Source organism: Desmodus rotundus, chromosome 5, assembly GCF_022682495.2.
Source record: "Desmodus rotundus isolate HL8 chromosome 5, HLdesRot8A.1, whole genome shotgun sequence".
Taxonomy (NCBI): domain Eukaryota; kingdom Metazoa; phylum Chordata; class Mammalia; order Chiroptera; family Phyllostomidae; genus Desmodus; species Desmodus rotundus.
In genome coordinates this window covers 122,650,972-122,674,710 of record NC_071391.1, presented here as the reverse complement: position 1 = coordinate 122,674,710, position 23,739 = coordinate 122,650,972, and the positions used below count along the sequence as shown (strand labels likewise).

General features: G+C 43.8%; 1 protein-coding gene across 1 annotated transcript in view; it reads left to right on the top strand.

The window, feature by feature from the left end:
- Positions 1-23,739, top strand: part of THADA (THADA armadillo repeat containing) — a 282,735-nt gene that overhangs the window by 195,538 nt on the left and 63,458 nt on the right. The window contains exon 30 of the mRNA XM_053924401.2: positions 3,190-3,305. Within this exon, the coding sequence (XP_053780376.1) occupies positions 3,190-3,305 (116 nt within the window). The remainder of the gene's footprint in view (positions 1-3,189; positions 3,306-23,739) is intronic.

The following is a 23,739-nucleotide window of genomic DNA, read 5'->3' as shown; positions in this document are numbered from 1 at the left end:
TGTTCTCATCACACGCAGCCACTTGCTGTCCCCTGCGCAGTCCCAATATTTTCTTTTAACTAATAGCTCTCTTGCGAACAATTTTAGGTTTACAGAAAAACTGAGCAGGTAGTACAAAGACTTCCCATATATTCCTCTCCTCCCAGCTCCTTCTCCTCAGTTTTCTTCTATTATTAGTATCTTGCATTAGAGTAGTATATTTGTTACAATTAATACACCAATGTTGACACGTTATATTATTATTAACTAAAGTTCATAGTTTGCATTCAGGCTTACTCCTTTTTTGGGGAATAGCACTATTTTAATACCCTTACATTTTTTTTATTACTTAGGTTTCTCTATTTGTTTATTGTTCTCCCAATTGCAAGATTTTTTTAAGGCCAAACACAAGTATCACTCTTTCTGTCTATTTCTGGAAGGGAGGCTAGCAGGGAGGGTGCAGACAAAAAAAGGAAGAGAACTAACATTTTTCTCAGGTGAATAGTGTGTTCCAAGTACCATATATGCTGTTAAGTCTCTCTACAATCCTATAACATAGTTGTTATTATACCATCAGGAAACAGGTTAAGTAAGTTGCCCAAAGCCCCACTAATAGTACCTGGGTCTACACCCATGCCCACCTGGCTCCACATTGTGTGCTCCTCCCACTCTTTGCCATAGGGCTGCATTCTAACCACTCATCTAGCCTTTCTGCTTCCCCCACGAGATTAGTGCAGTGTTGCTCAGCTCTGTGTGTCCACTCCCAGGAAGGGATTGGCACATACAGCAGGTCCCCCAAACCCATGGGCTTGTGTCCTAAAGGCAGAGTTAATGCAAGTAAGGGAAGAGGCACCAAATATTGACATCAAATCGGCAAATGGTTGTTGAGTTGCTGCTGTGCACTGGACTTGGTGGAGGATGAGGTCCGGAAGCATCAGAGGAAAGTGATGGCGATGCTACTGTGTAGGTTCTGTCTCCCAGCCAGGCAGAGTCAGGGAAGCTTTCTGTTTATCCATGACTAGTGTAGAAGCTGCAGGAGAGCAGGGGCTCTGTTCTCTGCTGTAACTCCTAGGACAGTCCCTGGTAGTAATGGTTGTTTAATAAATATTTGTGAACCAAATGCCTGAGTCCTGTTGTAAAGTTGGGACCCCGAAAATGACACTGAACTTCTCACAGTTCTCATGTGCATTCAGTTGGTCATCATCCTTGGCTCTGGCAGCTCTGGGCTCCCTGTGTTTGGTTCAGGGCAGCCGTGTATTATAGGCTGTTTCCAAATTATCCCAGACCTGGGCTTGACCACACTCTTAGTTCTCCATACAATTGTTGTGTGGCTTGTACCCAAAGTGACAGAATTGATGGACCTGTAGGCTGATTTTCATAAACCAGAGCTACCAAGCATTTCAAAACAGGCTTGTTTTTGCCAAATAAGGTGAGCAAATATAGGACTAAGTTTAAACATCCATCAGGAGTTATTTTTGAAGTGATTGCTTCTAAATGAGAGGCATTTGAAAATCTCACAGCTTTCTTTACAAGTAAATTCCACAGCCATGTATTTTGCTGGTGTCTGCTGATTAATTGCGATCCTGTGACACCATGAAAAGCCCTGGTGGTTGGTTTTGTGCAGCTGCGGAGAAAAGTAAAGTGAGGCCCAGTGACATTGCCAGCTCTTTCAGGCTGGTGGGGATTCGGGCAGAGGGAGGCATTTTTTTCTCTCTGGCAGTCACCACATAGGAACAGAAGCCCCAGCCAGACCCATTTCTCCAGACTTCACGACGGGCGGTTTGGGTCCCTGTGGGGGTGTGGTTGAAGTAGTGACATTTGATCTGTTGCTTCTGAAATAACAGATCCATTATTAGAGAAAGCATTTTCAGTTTCCACATCAGGGCATGTGTGCATTCTCCTGTACAGTTACTTCTGTTTAGAAAAAATATATGGTGGTTACATATAAGAAATGAATCACAAAATACTTTGTTTCTGTAAACAAAAGGTGGTCCGCATGTACTTGGTGGTGGTAATTGCAGATGTCCGCTCCGAGAAAACCTGCTAACATCTACCGTTTAGGGTCTGATGACTGTAGGTCTCTTTTTTTCCTGGCCTCTTGCTTTTTGTCTTTACTCCCTTCCGTATGTAACTATTAGTTATGCCCCTCACTGACAGGAGAGAGAGAAAACAAAAAGTAGAATCTTGGTGCTTAGAAAGAATCACCTTCAGCTCTGGTGAAGGATATAATAGGGAAAGAGAACAAAGTGTTTATTAAAATAGCCTTTCAGAGTTCTTAATGTGTTACCTGCACTTGCTTTGCTCCACCCACCTCCTCTTCTTGATTCAGATAAGGATGACTGAAGGATTTCTCAGACGTGTGTCTTTCTCCTTGGCAATAGCTAAGTTCAGAGGATCTCATCTATGCCCTTGTCCACTTTCTTTCTCAGCTGCAGGCTTGTACTCCACGCAAAGGCCTTGTTGATGTCATATCTGAGTGTGAAGCCAAGACACGTGTAGGTGGGCATGCACACTTGCACCCGGCCAATATCACGTGTCCACGGAACTGTGGCCTGCATTCTAAATACAGGCAGCTAGAGATACAACAGATTTGTCTTCCTCTGCTTAATTTTTTCTTTTTCCTGCTTAATTCTAACATAAAATGTCATGTAAGAGTAAGAAAGTGGGGTGCGTCTGCATTGCTGCATCCACTCCTGACATCTCAGCAAAAAACTGCTAAAAAATCTTAATAGTTTACAGACATCACTGCCCAGTATTTGCAAAGGCAAGCGTCATTGTTGCCTGTTTCTTAGCCAAGACCGCTCTGATGAACCCAGACATGTAAACCAGCTTAGACTCTCAGATTTTAAAAGGTACATTTTTTAATAGAGACTGCTAACAAAGAGTAAGATGTTTACATTTCTTTGCAGAAATCAATTTATAGGTTGTTTGTAACTGATAAGCTCTTGTATCAAATGATTGTCTGGTCCCAGAGCAGCTGTCTTTATTTGGAATTCCCTTGGGAACGCTGAGCACCGGTACGTAGGTTTCATGCCACTTGCTGCACCCTCCAGTACCAACATGCTTTCTGCAAAGAGACCAGAGCCACATTCTGCAGGTGTCTGTTTTCTTTGAGGGGGTTATTTTGAGGAAACCTAAAAGGGAGGAACTTGCATTTAGAAAAAAATATATTTTCACAACAGAAATTGCTTTTTCTCTTTTTTGGTTTAGGTTTTTCATTTGTTAAAAGCCTTCTCAGACTCCAGACACAGAATGAATGCATACTCTCAGCAGGAGCTGGCTGACATTGCTGCTTGTACCAAAGCCAAACTCTGGCTGGCCAAGAGGTATGTTAAAATCCCTCAGGAGCAAGGCCTTATCAGGGGTTAGGAATATATTGGAGAGTTGCCGTTTCTAGTTGTGGGAGTTTTAAACGTCATTGGCATGAGTTTTCTAAATTTATTGGAGTATTTATCTTTTTAGAACTTTGGGTTGTGGTAAAGAAAGAAAAATATTTTTTTTGACAATTATTCTAAAACTGCTGTGTGGCTGGGGGACATGTAATATGGCTTTTTATCTGTCCACCAATCAGCTTATTTTTATTAATACCTGCTATGTGCCCGACCCCGTGTTAGATGTTATAACAATGAAAGGCAGTAATTGATGAAATCGTGTGGTACAAACTCTTGGTTCTGTGGCAACTCAGAGATTAGAGATTGGTGTGAGGCTTGAGCAGGCGCCGAAGGACAGGTGAGGTGTGAATAAGAACATGGACATTGCCATTTTCGGTAGACTAGTTTGAACAAGCAAGGCAAAGAAGGGCAAATACGTATTTTTTTTCAGCCTTGCCATTGTTCATTTATTCTAGAACTTAGAACACTTTCCCTGTGAAAGATGGAATACAAGAATTTCTCGTTGACTGCGTAGGAAACCCTCTCTGTAACACTGTTCAAAATCCAGGTCGCAGGGCTCTGACACCTGCAGGACAGTGTTGCTGCAAGGCCCCCGTGCGTGCGTCCTCCGTGAGCTCCAGCAGAGCAGGTCTGCGGCAGGGCCCCGGGCCCCCACGTTCCATACTGTGATGTGCTGTTTGATTAAGAATCAGTGTGTTGGTTGTCTCACATAACAGCCTCTTTTTTTGTTCTTTAAAAATACATGCTTCTGTTCACTTTTGTTGGGCTTCCCACAAAATGGCAAGGCCTGCAACTCAGGGTGGCTCAGCAGAGCATTGCTGAGCGCAGGCCACACACTGGCCTTTGTGTCAGGAGAAGCAGGGATGCAGATAATAGAAGAACGAGTCCTAGCTTCAAGGAGCTCACACCCAGGACTTGAGAAAGATGTGTAAATAAATAATTTTCACCAATATGGTGTGATAATAAATGTATGTAGTAAGTACAGAAGTAGCCCAGAGGAGAGGGAGGGGCAGGGGGGCCCAACATTGCACCCTTCAAGAGACAAGTAGAATTTTGCCAAGTAGCCAGGGCAGGGTGGAACATTCTGGGCTCAAGTAATGACACAGGCAAAGGCATGGCAGCATGAAATGGCACGGTGAGTGTGGAGAACTATAAAGAGCTCTTCTGGTGTGAGTGTAAGGTACACGTGACAGAAAATGAAGCTGAAGAAACACTTGGGCCACATCGTGAAAAAAATCCTAAAGGAAACCTTTATATGAAAGGGAGCCGGTGAAGGATGCCTCAGTGTGTGGATATTTGAGTCTTCAGTTTTTCTAAGCACCTATAGCTTTGGACAGGGATATTGATGGGGGATGTTCTTTAGTGTCTGAAATGCCAATAAAGTGAATGATGATTTTCTGTCCAGTTTTTGTTCTCTCTCTTTTCTTTAAAGAGTAGGGATCAAATGACCATAAACCAATTCCACGACCCTAGTATCCGTTTGCCTTCTGTGTGGCTTTTAGACAGCCTCCCCCAGATGCTCTTTTCAGAACAGAGAACTGTGATCACATTTATGCTCTTATGTGTTTACCACTTCGTGGGCCAGATCCTTCAGCTATTATCTCCACGTAATCAGGAAGTCAGGGCTCTCCAGAAACCCTGCCGGTGAAACCCCCTGCTTCCAGCCTGGACTGGCCCAAGACGGAATAGTACATCTCCTGTTCTTAAAGTTCTCTAAGGAAGGAGTTTCTGCCCCTGTAGCTTGCTAGCCTTTCATGGGTTTTACAGAAATTCATCATCCACTGGCTTCAGGAGCCTGTTCCATGTGTTTGGATAGGAAGGAGGAGATGGAGTAACAGGCCAGCCGTCTGAACAGACCTTCGTGTTGTGCAGTGCCTGACGATGGGTGACAATGCTGCCATAAGCCTCCTCTTGAGCTGGAGAAGTCCTCCTGGCCTCTTTTAACCTTCCCTGTGGTTCCTGTTGCAATTTTCTAATCAGGCTTTTCATCATCCTCACCCCCACCCACTTCTCTGATTTTTCTCCATGGTTTTCCAGCCCTAGAAAACAAAGGCGTGAATCACTTCAATTCACTGGGTTTCCACCTTGCTTGCTGAGAGTCCAGGAAAGCCACTTTTTATGTTTGCAGTACAGTCAACACTTTATTATGCAAGTGTGAACTTTGCACTTTGTGGGTGGTCTGTAGAGGGTTCAGAACACCGGGCTTCCTCTTACTGCCCAATGCACTTTACCATGTTAATCAGGATGTGTTTAGAGCCTAAAGTAAAGTTTGGGAGGAAACCATATTGCCAGAACACAGTGCATTCCAAAGCCATGGATCTGTTTGCCTGTGTTATTCACATCATTGACACAACCACCTTGAGGTTCCTGAATAAGAAAGTATAAATCGGATGTAAGTGATGCAGCTTTGGTCTGTCACATGCTTGCCCTGTCCTTGAGGTCCTCTGAGAGTGTTGCTACAGGAGGTGTCTGCAATAACAGCTCCTTGCTCACGTGAGCCCATTCTGGGTCCTAGTGGGCTCTTCTCAAAGCCAGCCCTGTCTTCGCATTCTCACCTGCCTTTCCCATGAAAGACACTGCAATGCAGTGTTCCGGATTCCACTGCTGAAGTGGCTCCTTCATGTCTCTGACAATTGACACATGAAAGAGGAATAAGTGTTCCTTTGTGCCTACTAAGGACTTTCTGTATCTTTTCAGTATAAGCTATGAAACATTAATGTTACTGCAAAAAAGAAATGTTGGTTTAAATCTTAGCACCAGCACCTTTTTTCCTCTACAGTTTATTTGATCATTAGCCTGAGTTCATTCAGTCCAATAAGTACAAAAACATTAGTGAGGGTGTCATTTATTTGTCCTTTGATTCCCAAAGAAGGGTTTTTTTTTTTTTTTTTTTTAAGTTCATTGGAGCCATTGGATAACCAATTCAGTTTTTTAAATTTTGACCCTGAAATTAGGGCACATAAAGACTTTTGTCATATATTTGTGTTTTGACTTTGCAAGATTAATAGGGATTTATATGAGGTGATTAAGCAATAGCCATGGAGTTATTGGGGAATTTCTGGTGATGAATGGCCAGCTGGCAACATGGCCTGTGTAGAGGACTGGGCTTCTGCTCTTACAGGCCGCTTTTCATTCCAAGATGTCAAAGCCTTTATAGAAATCAGCTCATTAATCCTTCAAGTCCCTTCCTTCCCCTTTTTTCTCCATTCCTCCCTCCTCAATCCAGTTTACTGTCTCTCTCTTTCTTGGTGTGAAGGCAGTTTACCAACTATTGAAGGAAAACTGAGCTGCCCAGGCCAGAAACTGAGTGAGAATAGGAGTCAGCTGTTGTCCTGGAGAGGCTGGCTGTGGGCACCGTGGAGGAGCAAACGGCACAGTCCCTGATTGGGTGCTGTCTGCCACTGTCCCAGCTGGACCCCGGTCTCTGCCTAAATAGGAAGGACTTTTTAAAAAACCTGTCAAGTAGGACTAAGAGGAGAAGAGATTTATTTACTTTAAGAAAATTACTATTATATCGGGCTTAAAAGGGTTTGTTTTTTGTTTTTTTTAATATATTTTATTGATTATGCTATTACAGTTGTCTCAATTTTTCATTCTTTGCTCCCCTCTGCCCGATACCCCCTTCCCTCTAGCCATCCCCTCCCTTAGTTCATGTCCATGGGTCATGCATATAAGTTCTTTGGCTTCTCCATTTCCTGTACTGTTCTTAACCTCCCCCTGTCTATTCTGTACCTACCAGTTTGTACTTCTTAATCCCTGCACATTTTCCCTCACTACCCCCTTCCCCTTCCCAGCTGATAACCCTCCAAATGATCTCCATATCTGTAATTCTGTTTCTGTTCTGCTTGTTTGCTTAGTTTGTTTTTCTAAAAGTTGTGCAGTTTGTTTTTAATAGTTGTGTAATTTGTTGCCATTTTAATGTTCATAGTTTTTATCTTTTTCTTATATAGTTCCCTTTAACATTTCATATAATAATAGCTTGGTGATAATGAGCTCCTTTAGCTTTACCTTGTCTGGGAAGCACTGTATCTGCCCTTCAATTCTAAATATAGCTTTGCTGGATAGAGCGATCTAGGTTGTAAGACCTTGCTTTTCATCACTTTGAATACTTCTTGCCAGTCCCTTCTATCCTACAAAGTATCTTTCGAGAAATCAGCTGACAGTCTTATGGGAACTCCTTTGTAGGTAACTGTCTGCTTTTCTGTTGCTGCTTTTAAGATTCTCTCTTTATCTTTAACCTTTGGCATTTTAATTATGATTTGTCTTGGTGTGGTCCTCTTTGGGTCCAATTTGTTTGGGACTTTCTGTGCTTTCTAGACTTGTAGGTCTATTTCCTTTGCCAAATTAGGGAAGTTTTCTTTCACTATTTTTTAAATAAGTTTTCAATTTCTTGCTCTTTATCTTCTCCTGGCATCCCTATGATTCAGATGCTGGTATGTTTGGAGGTGTCTCAGAGGCTCCTTATTCTGTTCTCGTTTTTTTAAATTCTTTTTTCCTCTTGCTGTTCTGATTGAATGCTTTTTTCTTCCTTATGTTCCAAATCGTTGATTTGAATCTTGGCTTCATCCCCTCCACTATTGGTTCCCTGTGGGTTTTTCTTTATTGACTTAATGCAACCTTCATTTCTGCCTGGGTCTTTCTTATGCTGTTGAAACACCCAGTGAGTTCTTTGAGCATCCTGACCACCAGTGTTTTGAACTCTGCACCTGATAGGTTTCTTATCTTCATCTTATTTAGTTCTTTTAGAGTTTTGTTCTGTTCTTTCATTTGGGTCATACATCTTTGTCTCCTCAATTTGGCAGCTTCCCTGTGTTTGTTTCTGTGTATTACGTAGAGCTGCTTCAACTCCCTGTCTTAGCAGCGTAGCCTGTTGTAGAAAAGGCACCTGTAAATTGTGTGGGGCAGAGCCTTAGGTAGTGGCTAGGGTGGGGCAACCTGTCGTACCTCTTTGTGGCTCTGTGTGGGGGAGGGCTCAGAGAGGGGACAGTACCGCTGCCTGGCCTCTGAGGTTGCCTGGGAGGAAGCTGTCTCCCAGCATTCGCCCTGTTGCCAGTCACTTCACTTTCTCCCCTTTCCCGTGTGCCACTTGTGTTAGGCTCAAAATTTTTTATAAATCAGTTTGGTTATCTAGTGTCTCCTTTGGTTATAAAAAGAAAAAAAAATTGTGTGTGTGTGTGTGTGCTTTTCTTTCAGTAAATGTGGTGAACTGAATGGGCTACCAGACTATACAGTGGATGATGTGATGACCAGGAAGAAAAATATGTCCTACTAAATTTTTTCTGTTTTTTCTCGATTGTCAATGTTGTACATGCTTATCATAGAATATTAGTCAAGTATAAAATTTGGAAGATAATATAAGTCTAATCTTACCAACATCCAGTAGAAACTGCTATTATATTAGTTAACAGTTTTATGTATGTAGTTCATACATACTAAACTTCATATTTTTTCCTATTCATTTTTAATGTAGTTGAGGTTATACTATATATATAAGTTATAGTTTACTTTGTCCACTTAACAGTATCCTGAAAGCATTTACTATTAGTATTAAAAATTCTATATGGTGTAGTCACTGTGGAAAACCTTAGGGCATTTCCTCAAAAAATTAAAAATACAGTTAACATGAGACCTAGCAATTCCACTCCTGGGTATATATTTAATGAGTTGAAAGCAGAGTCTCAAAGAGATATCTGCACATTCATGATATTATTCTGCATTATTTGCAATAGCTAAAAGGTAGAAGTAATCCAAGTGTCCATTGATGGATGAATGGATAAAAAAATATAGTGTATATATATATATATATATATATATATATATATATATATATATATATATATATGGACAATGGAACATTATTCGTCCTTAAAAAGGAAGGAAATTCTGACACATGCTACACATGGGTGAGCCTTGAAGATACTACGCTAAGTGAAATAAGCCAGTCACAAAAGGGCAAACACTATATGATTCCACTCATATGGGGAACCTGGAGTAGTGAGATTCATAGAGAAGAAAGTAGAGTGGTGGTTTCCAGGGGCTGGGGAGCAGGGGATGTGGAGGGATGAGGAGTCAGTGTTAAATGGCTACAGAGTTTTAGTGTTACAAGGTGAAAAGAGTTATGGAGATTGGGTGAGTAACAGTGTGATGTAATCAACACTTGAATTGTACACTTAAAATGGTTAAGGTGGTAAGTTTTATGTTATGTATAGTTTATCACATGTTAAAAAAATTTTTAGTGACAAACATTTAAAAAACTTTTTATACCCTATCATTCTTCTGAGGTTATTGTTGTCCTGGCTTATGATAACTATTCCCTTGCTTTTCTTCCTAGTTTTACCACCTATGCATCTTAAAAGTAAAATACTTTTGCCTGTTTTTAAATTAGAAAATATCTTTGAATATATTTGTTAAAGGTACCATATTTTTTGTCAGGCATCAAGTTTACCTAACCATTGCTCTATTATCCTTTGGTTTGTTTTCCATTCTTTATCATAAGTAACATTCTAGTGAAAATCCATGTGGTTGTGTGTGTGTGTGTGTGTGTGAGAAAGAGAGAGAGAGAGAGAGAGAGAGATTTTAAGTGATTGTGGGTTATTACCCTAGGTTTGATGTCCAACAATAAAATAAGTTAACCACGAGGATGTGAAAATTTTTGAGGGTCTCCATACGCACTGCCATATTGAACTGCAAAAGAGATATGTCAGTTTATCTATACACGAGCTGTGGTTGGGGGACGTCCATCAGTATTTGACTAAGATTTTCAAGATAAAATTAAGGAAATTTTTGATTTTTGGTTGCTTTCTGTGTGCCAAGCTCTGTTCAGAAGATTTGTCAGTATTTCATTAACTATTCTCAAATCTCCCTTAGTATAAGAAAATCTACTTTTCTACAGTGAAACAACTGGGGAGACAGACCCTGTGGGTGAGACACCCAGTTTAGTCAGCCTTTCAGCTTGGCGTGAGTTAACAGATAAGTCAAAACATTCTAGACATTTTTTCAGTTTTTACTAACGGCGTTTCAGCACAGAAGCTGCCACACGTAAACGTTTTATTGTATCAGTGTACAAAGAGTCTTCTCCTGGCTGTCCATGGGGCATCGCTCGGGCCTAGGTGTCTTGTGCGCCCTCCACTGGAGGGGTCAGACTGGCAGTGCATCTAGATCACATTGACCATAGGTGTGTTTTGTTTGACTTTAGCTGCTGGTATTTTAAAATCAGGAAATTTTACAGTAAATCACATTCCTAGCTGCTTTTGAAAAACGAAGATCCGGCAACACCAGGCCAAATTCCCACAGGGCTGCAGTGGGCCAGAGCTAACTTCTTTCATAGGTTACCTGCTGAGCTCCCACAGAATGAGGGGTTTCTGACCCTTGCTGTGGGCATTTATCAAGTACCAGGTTGGCTGATGGCTGCATATTAGCATCATCTGGAGAGGTTTTCAAACCTACTGATGCCAGGCCCGACCTCCAGAATTTCTGACTTTTTGGTTTAGGGTGTAGCCCAAGCACTGGTATTTTTAAAACTCTCCAGGAGATTCTAAAATGCAGTCAGATTGAGAACTGCTGATGTTTTCTTGTGCATTCTTGTGTCTCCCATCGCTCTGAGGGAGAGGGTCAAGGATGAGTATTGGGTAAAATAAAAGTCATGCTAGAGGGCGCTTGTATTTTTTTCCCAAGGCCAATGGTTCATTTGAGAAAGATGGTTGGACTGTTTCTCTAGCCTGCTACCCGGGAGATGTAGCCATTAAAACTTGGATTGCATAGATATGCCAGCGGAGGGGCCATACAATTGTTTCACATGGGGTGAATTTCTGAGGTTGGTTACCTTAGCAGGTTATTTTCAGTTATGTCATTTGCTCCCCAAAGTGTCATTTTAACCTGATACTCTTGTGTGACTGATTTTTCTGGAAGTTCATGGCCCAGCTTCACTTTTTTGAGGTGAAGCTTAAATAGAATAGACTACACTTTATCACTCCATTCAGCAAATACTTATTGAGCCCCACTATGTTCCAGGCTATATTAAATACCGCATCTGTTCATTAAAACCACTACTTCAGTGTAGCAAAGGTAACAGAACAAGTCTTTTCAAACAGAATCATAGACCTAGAACTTTAGTACTGAAAGAATCTTGAGGTTGATTGCAATCCACTCCCATTCCTGTGTATATGGGAAAGTGCAGCCCAGAGAGACAGGGTATTTGTCTGTTTTCATGCAGCTGACCAGGGGTCAGACTCTGCCTGACAACGGGTAGCATTTGTTGAGGACTCAGCTCGCTGGGCCTTGTCAGGCTCTTTCTGCGGAACCACACCTCCTCCATCTGCCCAGTGTTTTCACGGCAAGTGGTGCCACCTTCCACATCTTCAGAGCAGTGCTTCTCAGACCAAGATGTGCACAGGAACGGCATGGAGGTCTCATAAAACGAAGACTGTCATTCAGTCAGGCTGGGGTGGGGCATGAGATCCTGCGTTTCTGACAAGGTCCCAGGTTATTCCCGTGCTGCTGGTTTGGGGGCAGAGTATGTATTCTGAGGGCCCAGGGTCAGGGTGCCAGGCACTGTGATCAGCCAGTCCTCTCTTTTAAATACTTTATCCCCTCATCCTCAAGGGCTTGTGACTGGAGCTTGGAGCCACAGAACAGGGCTGAGACTGTTGATGGGCTCATTCCAGAATCCTTTCCCCATCCACCTGGGGTGACCTGCACGGAGGGGCTGCAGGGCCCCAGCACCCTGCTGGGGAGTCCACACTCCCTTGTCTGGGCAGCCGTCCCAGTGGCCTCAGTGCCTGGGATAGGACCAATGCTTTGTTGGCATGCAGTAAGTATTTATCATTTTGAAAAATAACAGTCTGATATTCTGGTGAGAAAAACATGCTTTCAGAAATACAAGAACAGGTCCCAAGGTTATGAGGAAAGCAACCTTGGGAAATAAATTTTTGAATAACACAGTGCTGGTGTGAGGCCAAGGAAGAGATGGTGGAGGGAGCTAATTTTCATTGAAGACCTACTCTTTGTACTAGCTCTAATTTGTTACCCCAGGTTAATTGTTATTTGCAAAAATTATTAGCGCTATGGTCCATCTCCTTTCCTATACAGCTTCCCCCAGGTGCTCCTGACACTCCCTGTTCTCCCTGTATGAGCCCCTCGTCTGCCCCTCCGTTGCCCTAGTACGTGTACTCCCAGTCACTTCGGCACCTCCTTCCCTGTCCACCCCTTATCCATGCTCTCATCTGTTCTCCCTGTTCTCTCTCACTTACTGGTCCCCACTAAGCTGAGTGGTGTGTCCCTTGAGGGCCTGTGGGCTTGAATGTGTAAGGAAAATATGCTTATAGAGACAAAGCGAGGGCTTGCCTTGTTGTGTGTGGCAATCCCAGTTCTTTCCCAGGGGAGGCTGTGGCCAGCTGCAGAAGTTCTGGTGTAGGATGCTGTTTTGCTTTACAGCTGAAGAAAGCATTTATTTTCTAACCACTAGATTTATTCACACAGGATACTCCACTTCCCAAGCAGGAATACTGGGGCTTAGGTCTGATTCCATTTTCCCACTGTCCCTTAGCCCTTCCCCAAATCCCTCATGTGTCTTGGACTGGTCCCCTCCCAAAGGAAGAGGTCCTTCTTTCGTAACCACTGTACTTGAAATAGAGCCCTCGGTTTTTTGCCACAGCTGCAGGTTGCTGTTACTCCCATGCTGTCGAAATGACTCCGGTCAAGGATTGTTCAAGTATTCAGAGGATCGTGTGGCATTTTAAGGCTACCATTTGTGGTCCCTGCCAAAACGTTAGGGGAAGCAAGTCTGAGCAGGGATGGTTAGTTACATAGCAAGTTTCCAGGCATTGCTGGGGTTGGGTTTTGCTTTTGGTTTGTTTCTTCTTTGCACTTTATTTTTCTTCTTTATCAAAATAAAAGTTCTCCCGGTACTATCCTCTTCCCCCTTTTTAAAATTGCCTTTCTTTCAACCCCAAGATTTTATTGAAGAGGACCCCTCTTTAATCCTCCAACTCAGCCCATTCAAAGTCTTCTTGAGCCTCATGCATATTTGAATGGTGAGAGAAACGAAGTTGGTGTATTTTAGACCCAAGCTTGTTGACATCTGTTCATTTCCCTTCCAGACTTCTCAGGATTGTTTAAGGTCATGATATCTTAGGATGAGATCCTGTTTGTATTTTTTAAAAACAGAGAGAAACACTAAGTTAGCATATTTTAACCCAAACCAATGGACAAGGTACAAAACATTTTCACTAGATAGTACTTTTAAAAGTATGTCAAAGTCCTGAAGGAATAAGCCGTGTGAGAAGAAGTGAAGCTTGAGGATATATGAGGTATTTCTTGTTGACAGGCTGAGCTTATGGAAACTGGTTGGGTAAGAGCAGTCAGAAGTGGTCAATATATTAAACCGAGCCTTTGAGCAAGTTGCCCAAGATCAAAGTTTCTTCATACCACTGTGAGAAATAGAAACAGCCCTTTTATGCAACTGTCCATCAAGAACCCAATCCCCAGCTGCCGATGCTTTCTACTTTTGAATACAGAAACCTGCAGGCCTAACCCGGACTTGGTAATTAGTTCGATGAAGGGCTCAGAAACACCCTGTCTTGCTCCACTTGTAGCTCTTGGCCTATTGGGGTGTTGCTGTTGGAAGAAGTGGGCCGTGTTGTCATGGCCCCGCTTTCAAGGGAGTGCAGGCTCTAAGTGTCCTCAACACATTCTCATAATATGATGTAAAGCTCTAATATAGTGGGTTTTTTCCTTTAAGCATGTAACATGTTCCCATCTTTGGAATAAATCAACACCTTGGTTACCTTCATTGAGCCATTCCCAGTGAATTCAAGCCGATTCAGATTCACAAACAGTACAAAGCAAGGCACAGTGGGGAATTTAGAGATGAATGGTATTGTCCCTACTTCAAAAACCAAGTAAATAAGACAGGTATGGATTTTTTTTTAATTTTTATTTATTGATTTCAGAGAAAGGGAGAGAAGGAATAGAAACATTAATTTTGTCATTCCACTTATTGGTGCATTCATTGGTTGATTCTTGTGTGTGTCCTGATTGGGGATCAAACCCACAACTTCGGCATATTGGGACACACTCCAAGCAACCGAGCTACTCGGTCAGGGCAGGTGTGGATTTAATTAACTGTAAATAAGAACTTGGTAAATGTTGTATTGAGGCCAGACTGTGTTATAGGAGCCAGCTTGTGGGGGCCGGGGGGTAGAATGTCAGGAAGTCATCTAGGAGGAGGGAGAAGTCTTGAAAGGCCGGGTGAGATGCAGCTGTTAGTTAAGGTTAATTTTCTTAGATTGGAAAATAAGTGAGGTTATACCAGTATAGAGCCCATGTTGCTAAGGAAGTTGTGATGGTTTCATCGCCCAAGTACAAAGGAAGGAATCTTAGTACGGTGCTCAGCTTGTGGGAACCACTTTGGTCATATATGATGGAGTCTCGGTTATCAGAGTTTAGTCATGTTCCAATCTAGTTGAAAAGAAAGCTTATCTATGTGAAACAACCAACACCGATGTTCATATAGAAGTTCCAATTCTGTAATACCTATAATAAACACAAGACTTCAGAAAACAATGTGGACTTGGATAGTCGGGGAAGGCGTTCTAGGGTAGGTAGGTATTTGAGGTGGATCTTAGAGCAAGGGTCTGATTTAACACCAGAAGTGTTGGGAAGTAGCAGTTCATGATGGTCGACAGCATGCACACTGTCCTACTGTAGAGAATGCATGTGATGTACTGTGGGCCAGTGAGGGGACAGAGCTGAAGAAGACATGGTGTGTTTTGGAGAGCAGTATAAGATTTGATAAGAGACCAGTTGTGGCAGGCCTTAAATGTCAGCCAGAGGAATTTGGATTTGATCCAAGAGTTGAAGTCAATAAACTCAGGCTTACATTGGCAAATAGGCTGCCTTCTCCATGCACGAGAGATACACTGAGCAATGTATTAAATCTTTCCAGCCTCTCCTGATGATCAACAAAATTTCCAGCCCTTCCTAGTAGCAATCCACCAGTTCTCTGTCACCTGGAAGCCCCTGTTGCCTACCTAGGCAGCTAGGAATGGGAATAGAGATGCTGCTAAGAAGACCATAGAACCACAGAATTTATAGTGGGAAAGAGAACTTAGAAATCATCTAATCTAGTGGAATCCTCTCCTCAAACAGAAGCTTAAGTGGAAGTTCAAGATGTTGGAGATAGAAGAGATGGGAAATATGGTGCAAGGTAGGGTGGGGTCTGGAGGCTCACCCACACAGCCTCTCACCCAGTGGAGTCTCACCCAGTGGAGGAGACTAAAAGTCTCCTCCGACTCCCTATTCCAAAAATCCAAACCAGTATTTGTAGACGAGGAAATAAACACAAGGGGGCAGGTGATTTCTTCCTACTTGACAGATGTGGCTGGCTCTACAGGCCCAAGTTAGAGATTAAGTAGCACATTTATTTGTTGCTTCTTGATCCTCTTTCTTCCTCCATGCAGCCTCATCGTGCTCTTAGAAAATACTGCAACCACATGCCTTGGGCTGCCCAAGGCCCTCTCTCCAGAGCTGCCTCTCTTAGACAGGGTCCCATGCTCTAGATCACAGGTGGCAAACACAAGGCCCGAGGGCCAAATCTACCTTGTTTTATCCAGCCCAGCACCTTGTCTCTACCTGGTGGCAGCGCCAAGCTCTCACTTAACTGTTAAGGAGTAGTTACACTTATACAGTCCTAAAGTTACATTCGGTCCTTTGAAGGTAACTGCGAGGCCAATGTGGCCCCTGGTGAAAATGAGTTTGACACCCCTGCTCTAGATCTTCTGGCAGTCATAGCTGAGCTACTCGAGATCCCCTTTCCTCAGAAACCCACTCTCAGCTGGCTGACTGCTGCTTGATCTGGCCAACAAATCATGCCAACACATTACTAAGTTCTAACATGTGAATAATAAGTTCCTTCTCCTGGACCATACAATTGTTTTTAGTAGAGATCTTTTGGAGACAGTACCTTTAACTGAAGTCAGTAACTCAGGGAGTAGGCTTTCAGGTAACATGCAGACCTAGCAGGAGGGCTCCTTGAGGCCTCACTGAGCTTCCAACTTCTCCCCCCGCATACTGAGCTGACTCACCCTGGTACGTCGCCCTGTGTGGCCAAGCTTCAGGCTGCCTCCAGGAGGCCTTGTGGGGCATGTGGGCTGGTCTTACGTGAATGGGCCAAGGGAGCTGCTTTGAGAGAGACCATCCAAAACCTCACTGTCCTTCCTGCACTCAGCTGCCAGTGTTGCCCAAGCTTCCTTGGCGAAGGGACTGGCCTACAGGCCTCTGGAAATAACACCTTCCCACACAACTTCAGTTTATCCCAGGGCTCCCTCCCTGAGCCAGAAGGGACCCTCACCAGCCCAGGGCCCTGTCTTCCTGGGTGACTACAGGGTGGGTCACTTTGAGAGGGACTTAGTGAATGGAAAAGCCTCTAGCCTGTGAACACATTTTCTAAAGGTGCAGACAGGCAGAGTACACTTGAGGTGGGCAGGTCTGGGTTCCGGTCCCAACTCAACTACTTAACCAATGATGTGTGGCCTGTAATTTTGGGGGGTAGCAGGTGGGGCTCAGTTTTTAGGCCCCTCTGTAAAGTGGGATGCTCTAAAATAACAGTGGGAAATAGATGAGGACAGGGAAGGACATGGTAAATAATGGGTGGGAAAGTATAAAAGAGCTAGGCAAATATAGGAGATATCTATTGTTGAATAAGTAAGTCTTTATCAACATAATTGGCCCTGTTGCAAATAGGCCTTTATGTTGGCTCCCACAAAAACAGCTGTGCCCAGAGCCTTGAGTTTCACCAGACTGGCTACCAGGACACAACACCAGAGCATGTGGCTGCAAACCAAAATACTCCCGTTGTTTGGCACAGTGTCTCACTTCTCATCCAATTGTGTTTGGACACAGAGATACAGTTTGTCTGGAAAACCTTGATTCTGTTCTTGGTTTTTGCCCTGATCTCGGGTAGGTCACTTGAGCTATAGGAGCTACTTTGGGGATTTGTAAAAATGGGAATAATAATGTCCTTTAAAAATAATATTATTACTCTTAAGAATTTAATAAAGATAAAACAGGAATCTTTTTTGAAGATTAAACTTTTAATAAAGAACAGTTGATATGATTATTATCATTATTACTATTATGGCCAGGGCTAATGTCCCAAGTGTATGCTTTGCCCAGTTCATATTAGCACAGTTCTGTTGACTATGCTGTTTGAAATTCTTTCCTTGTGATCTGCATGCAGACTTCTAATGCAGCTTCTAGAAATTTTCATTCACCTCACTTGTCTTTCTCTGTAATCCTAGGGAGAAAGTAACATTTGAAAAGAAAGGAGACTTCTGTTCACATTTTATATAATAACTGAAGCTATATATCCTCCAAGCCCCAAACTGTACAATAAAAGCTCTTGGATACTACTTTTCTCCCATAATTCCTAGCACATAGCTTATTAAGTTATTAACCAGCAATTTCTCTGGCAGCATATTAAACTTTACTTTTAAACAAGTCACAGAGGGGGGGAAACATGCATCTCTCATAAAAGGAATAAAAAACATACACCCTCTAAAACGGTTTCCCCAGGCTTTGAACAAATCCCAAGTCCCACACAAGGTCTCTTTTTCCTCATTCTCTGCACATAACTTGAGTGTTAGTACATTAATGAGAAAAAGATGCCTCATAGAAAGATGGAAAAATATGAGGGCTTCTGGGGTGTGGGAGGCTCCCTGGGGGCCCTCGAAAAGGCAGGTAAGCCTGAGTGGAGGGAAAGGCAAAGCCTCAGCGTGGAGGTTGTGGGCTCCTCTCGAGCAGTGGCATTTCCAGGGAGGCAGGGACACCTGTGGCTTCGACCCTGACCTAAGAAGTGCCTTCTGCAGACTGCCTGGGCTGTGCTGAGTCCTACCAGGACCCTGGTAAAGTGGTGAAGGCCTTTTCCCAGACTCCATCCCCCAGGAACAAAAGCGGCCTTTCCAGGGGAAGCCCCTCATGTTCTGAGTACACGGCTGGGACACTCGGTTCCTTCTTGGGCAAACTCACAGCTCACATTCTTCTTGCTTTGTGCCTGGCAGCTCAGTAAGAATCCCCTATAAACTGGTCTACCACCAGAGCAGGGCATGAAGATGGCTTCACTTTAAAAGGAAAATCCGAGTAGGAGGGCTGTGGAGCAGCTTATATGTGTGGGTTGTGAGTATAAACACTTGAAAAGCTCCAGACCAAGAAAGGCTGGATGGAAGCTGGAGCATAACATAAAAACGCAGCTTTGCCATCCCCCCACCCCAGGGAGGGCAAGGTAAACGAGCAGTCCTGGGTAGCCAGCCAGGCCCTGCGTGCTGCTGCCAGCTGGCCCCATGTGCACATCTAAATTCTGGATGTTACAGTGGGGGGGAAATAACTTGTTTAAAAATATATATTCTGCAATTCATGACAATTTGGCATCTTGGTTTAAACAAATGCCCTATTGTTTCTCGAAGAATGCCATATGATGGTTGCTTGGCTGGGGGCTGTGGTAAAGAAGGAAATCAGAAGGGAGCGAGCGGCCCTTTTTATTTCATTTACACTTCCACATTTGTGTGACGGAATGTGGCCTGCCTCAAAGAAGTGCCTCCTGGCTCCTCCGTGCAGCAGCCTTCCTTTTGTAACTGAACGTAAGGAAAGACAGCGTCTGGTCTGCAGACGGCTGCCATTGCAGAGACGTGAACTAGGACTGCAGAGAAGGCCAGCAGGATCTCGGGGAGACCAAAAAGAGATCAACAAAATGCCCTGTGTTGAGTCAGCCATTCAGATCGTCCTCAGAGGCTGTCTTCTGATGGTTGGTCAGACAAGGTTTCCTAGAGGCAGGCTTTGAAGTGAGTTTTAAATAAAGGACGCAGTATAGCTGGACATTGTCAAGTGGTGGGGTTCAGGGCAGGATATGGGAATATGTCACAGACTAGTTTTCCCTCTCCCTCTACCACCACTTTCTCTCCATCATTATTCTTTTCTTTTCCCTTCCTCCTCGCCTCTTATCTGCCTTCCCTCTCCTTATTGCCCACCCACTTTCTCTCTCTTCTGGTTCTCTTCTTCCCAGCCTATTTTGGGCCTGAGGGTGGTCCCCAGGACATAGCTTCATTAACTCCCCCACTGGCTCTGTGGTGAGAGGCTGCTGTGCCTTTTGCTCATTGTCGTTGAGAACAGAGGAGATCTGAGTAGGAGTGGGCCTATGCAGAGCCAAGATTAGAGGAAGAGCCTGCAGTGAGTTGTGATGAGCCCCTGCTAGGACTCAAGACCCAGGGTCTTCCTAAGCCATCAAGCTCATCAGCTGCACCTATTTGATTTTCTGGTCTGCATTCTTCCCTGCATATGGCAAGCACTTTCCCACCTTTGTATCTGTTCCAGTTAACTCTCCTGCCTGGAATTCCTTCTTTCCTTTCTCTAGCCAAATCCCTGCCTCCTTGAGGACATTCCCTCTGATGGTTGTATGTGTATTTCGCTTTTCTCCACATATACCCTCCCCACACCCACATGCTCATGAGATCCTAAGCTCTGGAAAGGCAGAACTTTGTCCTCTCTCTCCTTTTCTATCCTACGTAGGATATCCCCCATGGTGCTCAGTACATGTTTCTAGATTAATAAAATTAAGCCATGAGTCTAATCAAGATTCTGGGGGAGCAGTTCCCTAGGAACTGGAGTGACCTCAGACCCTGACTCTTTTGAAGTCCATGTACAATCTCTTAGTGACCTTCACAGGCACTAGCATCCTGAAGCCAGAACAGCTGTTTCCAGCCTCTGAAGATGGCAGTGTGTTCTTGTAGAAGAGTTTAGTATATCCAAAGTAACCTCTCTTCCCTTCCAGGGAGCCACCAAGGCTTCACAGTAGTGAGTGGGTGTTCCAGCTCTACAGTGTGGATTGGGCTGATGGGATCCCACTGGGAACTTCAACTCTTTGGAGGGTTTTTTTTTAAAACATGAAATGAGTGTTAGAAACATAACTTTAAAAAAATTACTTATTTTTTGAGAGAGGGGGAGGGAGGAGGAAAGAAAGGGAAAGAGACATAAATGTGAAAGAGAAACATCGATCGGTTGCCTCTCGCAAGCCTGCAACCCAGGCACGTGCCCTGACCAGGAATTGTACCAGCGACATTTCAGTCTACAGACAATGCCCAACCCACTGAGCCATACCAGTAAGGACTGGAGCTTTTAGAGGTCACTGCTAAGCCCTCCTATTTGAGGCATTTCACTCATCCTCTATCATTTCTTGCTGTTCTTCCCCTTTGCACTTACTGTTATTCTCCAAACATGTCACGTGCCCAAGTCTTTGGACATGTTGTACTTCCTCTGCTGTGGTCCCTCCACCCATGGTCTGTATCCCAGATTCTCCCTCGTTTTCCAGCTCTCTGCCACGTCACTTCTGGACTTACCTAGGGACACCAAACAGTTCCCTCTGCCACCATCTTGGATTTTCACTCTGTCAACCCCTCCTTCAGGGCACCCATCATATTCTGGTATGGTTGGTTATATGTTTCTCCCATTGAACTAGTGACTTTCAAGTGTTTTTGATTGCCACAACAAAAAAATCCATTGGACACGTGACCTAATCTGTATCTGTGTGCTGTGTGTGTGTGTACATGCATGCACACATTGGTGAGATCTTGCACAGTTTGAAATTTAAGTAATGTCTATATAAGATATGAACAGTCTAAAAATGAAATAGGGAATTTACTCAAGATTTAGCATATTTAATTTCAGGAATGTTCTCTCTCAACACATCCATCATCATTTTGGATACCAAGCATAACCCTACTGATACCATTTAGTATAATACAGGGTGGTGGCTTATTACCTGGAAAAGAAAAAGAAACAAGTTAGAACAACTCAATCAATATTTTCACTTAAAATTATTGCATTTATTTTTTTTTTTGAAAAGGAAAGGAATTGTTTATTTAAAAGTTACACAGACTTAGAGTAATGGCTTAAAGTCTTCAATAAGGTACTAAAGTCCTCTAGAATACCCACAGATGCACAGTCCTTCCCTCTCCCTGTGCCCAGTCCGGGGTACCGTGTCTCAGGAAAGGAAGTAGAAGTCCGTGATTCAGGCTCCCGGCACCACCAGCTGTGTGGCTGCTGCAATCTCCAGTTAATCCAAAGCCATGTGGCACCTTCTCATGGCCCACCAGCAAGAGTCCTTTCTCCCCTTTTCTTCTCCTTTTCTTCCTGGCAAAGTCTCTCCTGCTGCCTAAGCCGCGTGGCAAAAAGAAGCACTCCAAAACCTCGTGGTCCTCTCTACTCTCCTTCAGAACTGTGTGGTCCTTTTCCCCATTTCAGAACTTCGTGGTTCTCTCTCTTTTTACTTCAGAACCACATGGCCCTCTTCCTTTTCCCTCAGAACCTCGTGGTTCCTTCTTTACTTCAGAGCCTCGTGGTCTCCTATTTACTTCAGAGCCGCATGGTCTACTCTCTTCTCCCCCAAAACCTTGTGGTCCTCCCCTTCTATGGCTTCCGTGCCTAGGTTTAAATCCCAGCACCCATCTTCCTTTGCAGCCCCATTTCCGACTCCTCCTACAGTCAGCTACACCTGCCAGCATCCCCGTATTCTTCCAGCTTTACTGGGCTGCCATAGTAAGTCTGGGCAGGTGTGAAAAATTATTGCATTTATATTTTACATTCAAATGTGTTAAAAATTCATTCTGGGCCAGGACTTTACCAGTGAAGGAAACAATGATACCTTTATGACTTTGGTGCACTCTGGTTATATTTTTCTCCTTCCTCCCTTCCCTAGCTTGCTCTCTCCTTCCTCTTTCTTCCTCTCTCACCTTCCCTCCTTCCTCCCTTCCTCCTTTCCTTTCTTTCTCCTATGCTGGTCACTACACACTAGTTGATTTCATAACTAACAAAATTGGTCATAACCTACAGTTTGAAAAACACTATTAAGGACTCGAGGACTCGAAGTTCCTTGAGGGCAGTGACTATGTCCTGAATCATTTCATCTTCATATTTCCAAACACTGGCACTATTCCTGGCTCTTAGTCGTCCCTTAGTAAATGTTTTCTGAATGAATGGTCCTCAGTTAAAAAGCTCTGCAGCCACTGGGATTCCGGAAGGGACAGGAGAAGTGAATAATTTATCACAGACTTCCCGAGAGCTCCTGCTGTCCTAGACACTAGGGCCATTGTGGACGTGTCTGGGAAGCCCTGCTCTCTCTGCCCTGCGTTCTGCCTCCCCCCAACTTCCAGGAGAGAGGGCAGGAGGTTTAATGAAGTTCAGAGATTTCCCAAGGCAGAAACATATTAATCAGGTTCTCAGGCAGATATTTGTCAAGAGACAAATGATAAAAAAGTGGAAGAAAGCAAGACTTGTAACAAGCTCTTTGTTTCATTTTATATATGTAAACTTAGTCCTCGTGGTACCTGACTCCTGCTACTCCTCTAAAGCCACTGTTAATGCTGTTTTTCAGCCCATCTGTTAGACCCAGACCACTTCAGGTTTTTTAAAATACTCTAAATCTTCACTATACCATGCCCCATGCCAGGGTTTTTCCACTTGGGGGTAGAAAAAAGCCCCAAGCCCACCAAAACCCTGTGGCTTGGTTTCCTGTCCAGCTGGCTTGCTCTTCCCAGGATTTTATTCCCATCATCAAAGTGGCTTGACAGACTGAGAACAAACCTCTGGCTCACCCTGCACTCACAGTGTACCTTTTCCAAGTCAGAACAAACAGCAAGTAATAGTGAGAAACAGAGAGAGAGAAAACTTATTTTCCTGACTTAGAAGCCAGTCCAGAGTGAAGCCCCGCTCGACTCCAGACAGGGATGTTATGTGGCTGTGGTTGCGGCTGCGGCTGTGCTCAAGGGTGGAGCCGTGAATGGCGGGCTGCACGCCAGAATTTCTTTCTGAGTCAGTCTCCGAGGAGAAGCCGCGGATGGACTCCTCAGTGGCCCAGATCCTCTCTGTTTTATGGAATCAAAAGCAGCAGTATTTGAGGGAGCCTCCCGTGATCTCGTGGACTACCTCAGACTTGGCGCAGAGCCTCACCGTTCTGGGAACAGTCCGAATGGTCCCTGAAGTGTCCCAGGTCACCAGCCTAGGCCAGGTCAGGAGTAGATGCAGAACACTTCAGTCTGGCAGGGGATTTTAAAGATTGCCAAGCTTTCCTGTATTCATTTAGAAATTAAAAAAAAAAATTAGCTTAGCTAAAAATTTCATGGAAACTAAGGTCCTCATCAGACTTGCAAGTCAAACCAGTTCCCCCAACACTTCCCTTTGTGGTTCACAGACAGAAAAACATCCCGGGTGAGAAGCTGTGACTCTGTGAGGCCACATGGGAGCAGGCACTACATTTTTACTCCAAGAAGCATCCAATTAGCACGTAGTATCTTCTGAAGGCCTGGCTTGCCTCGCCCTTGTTCCC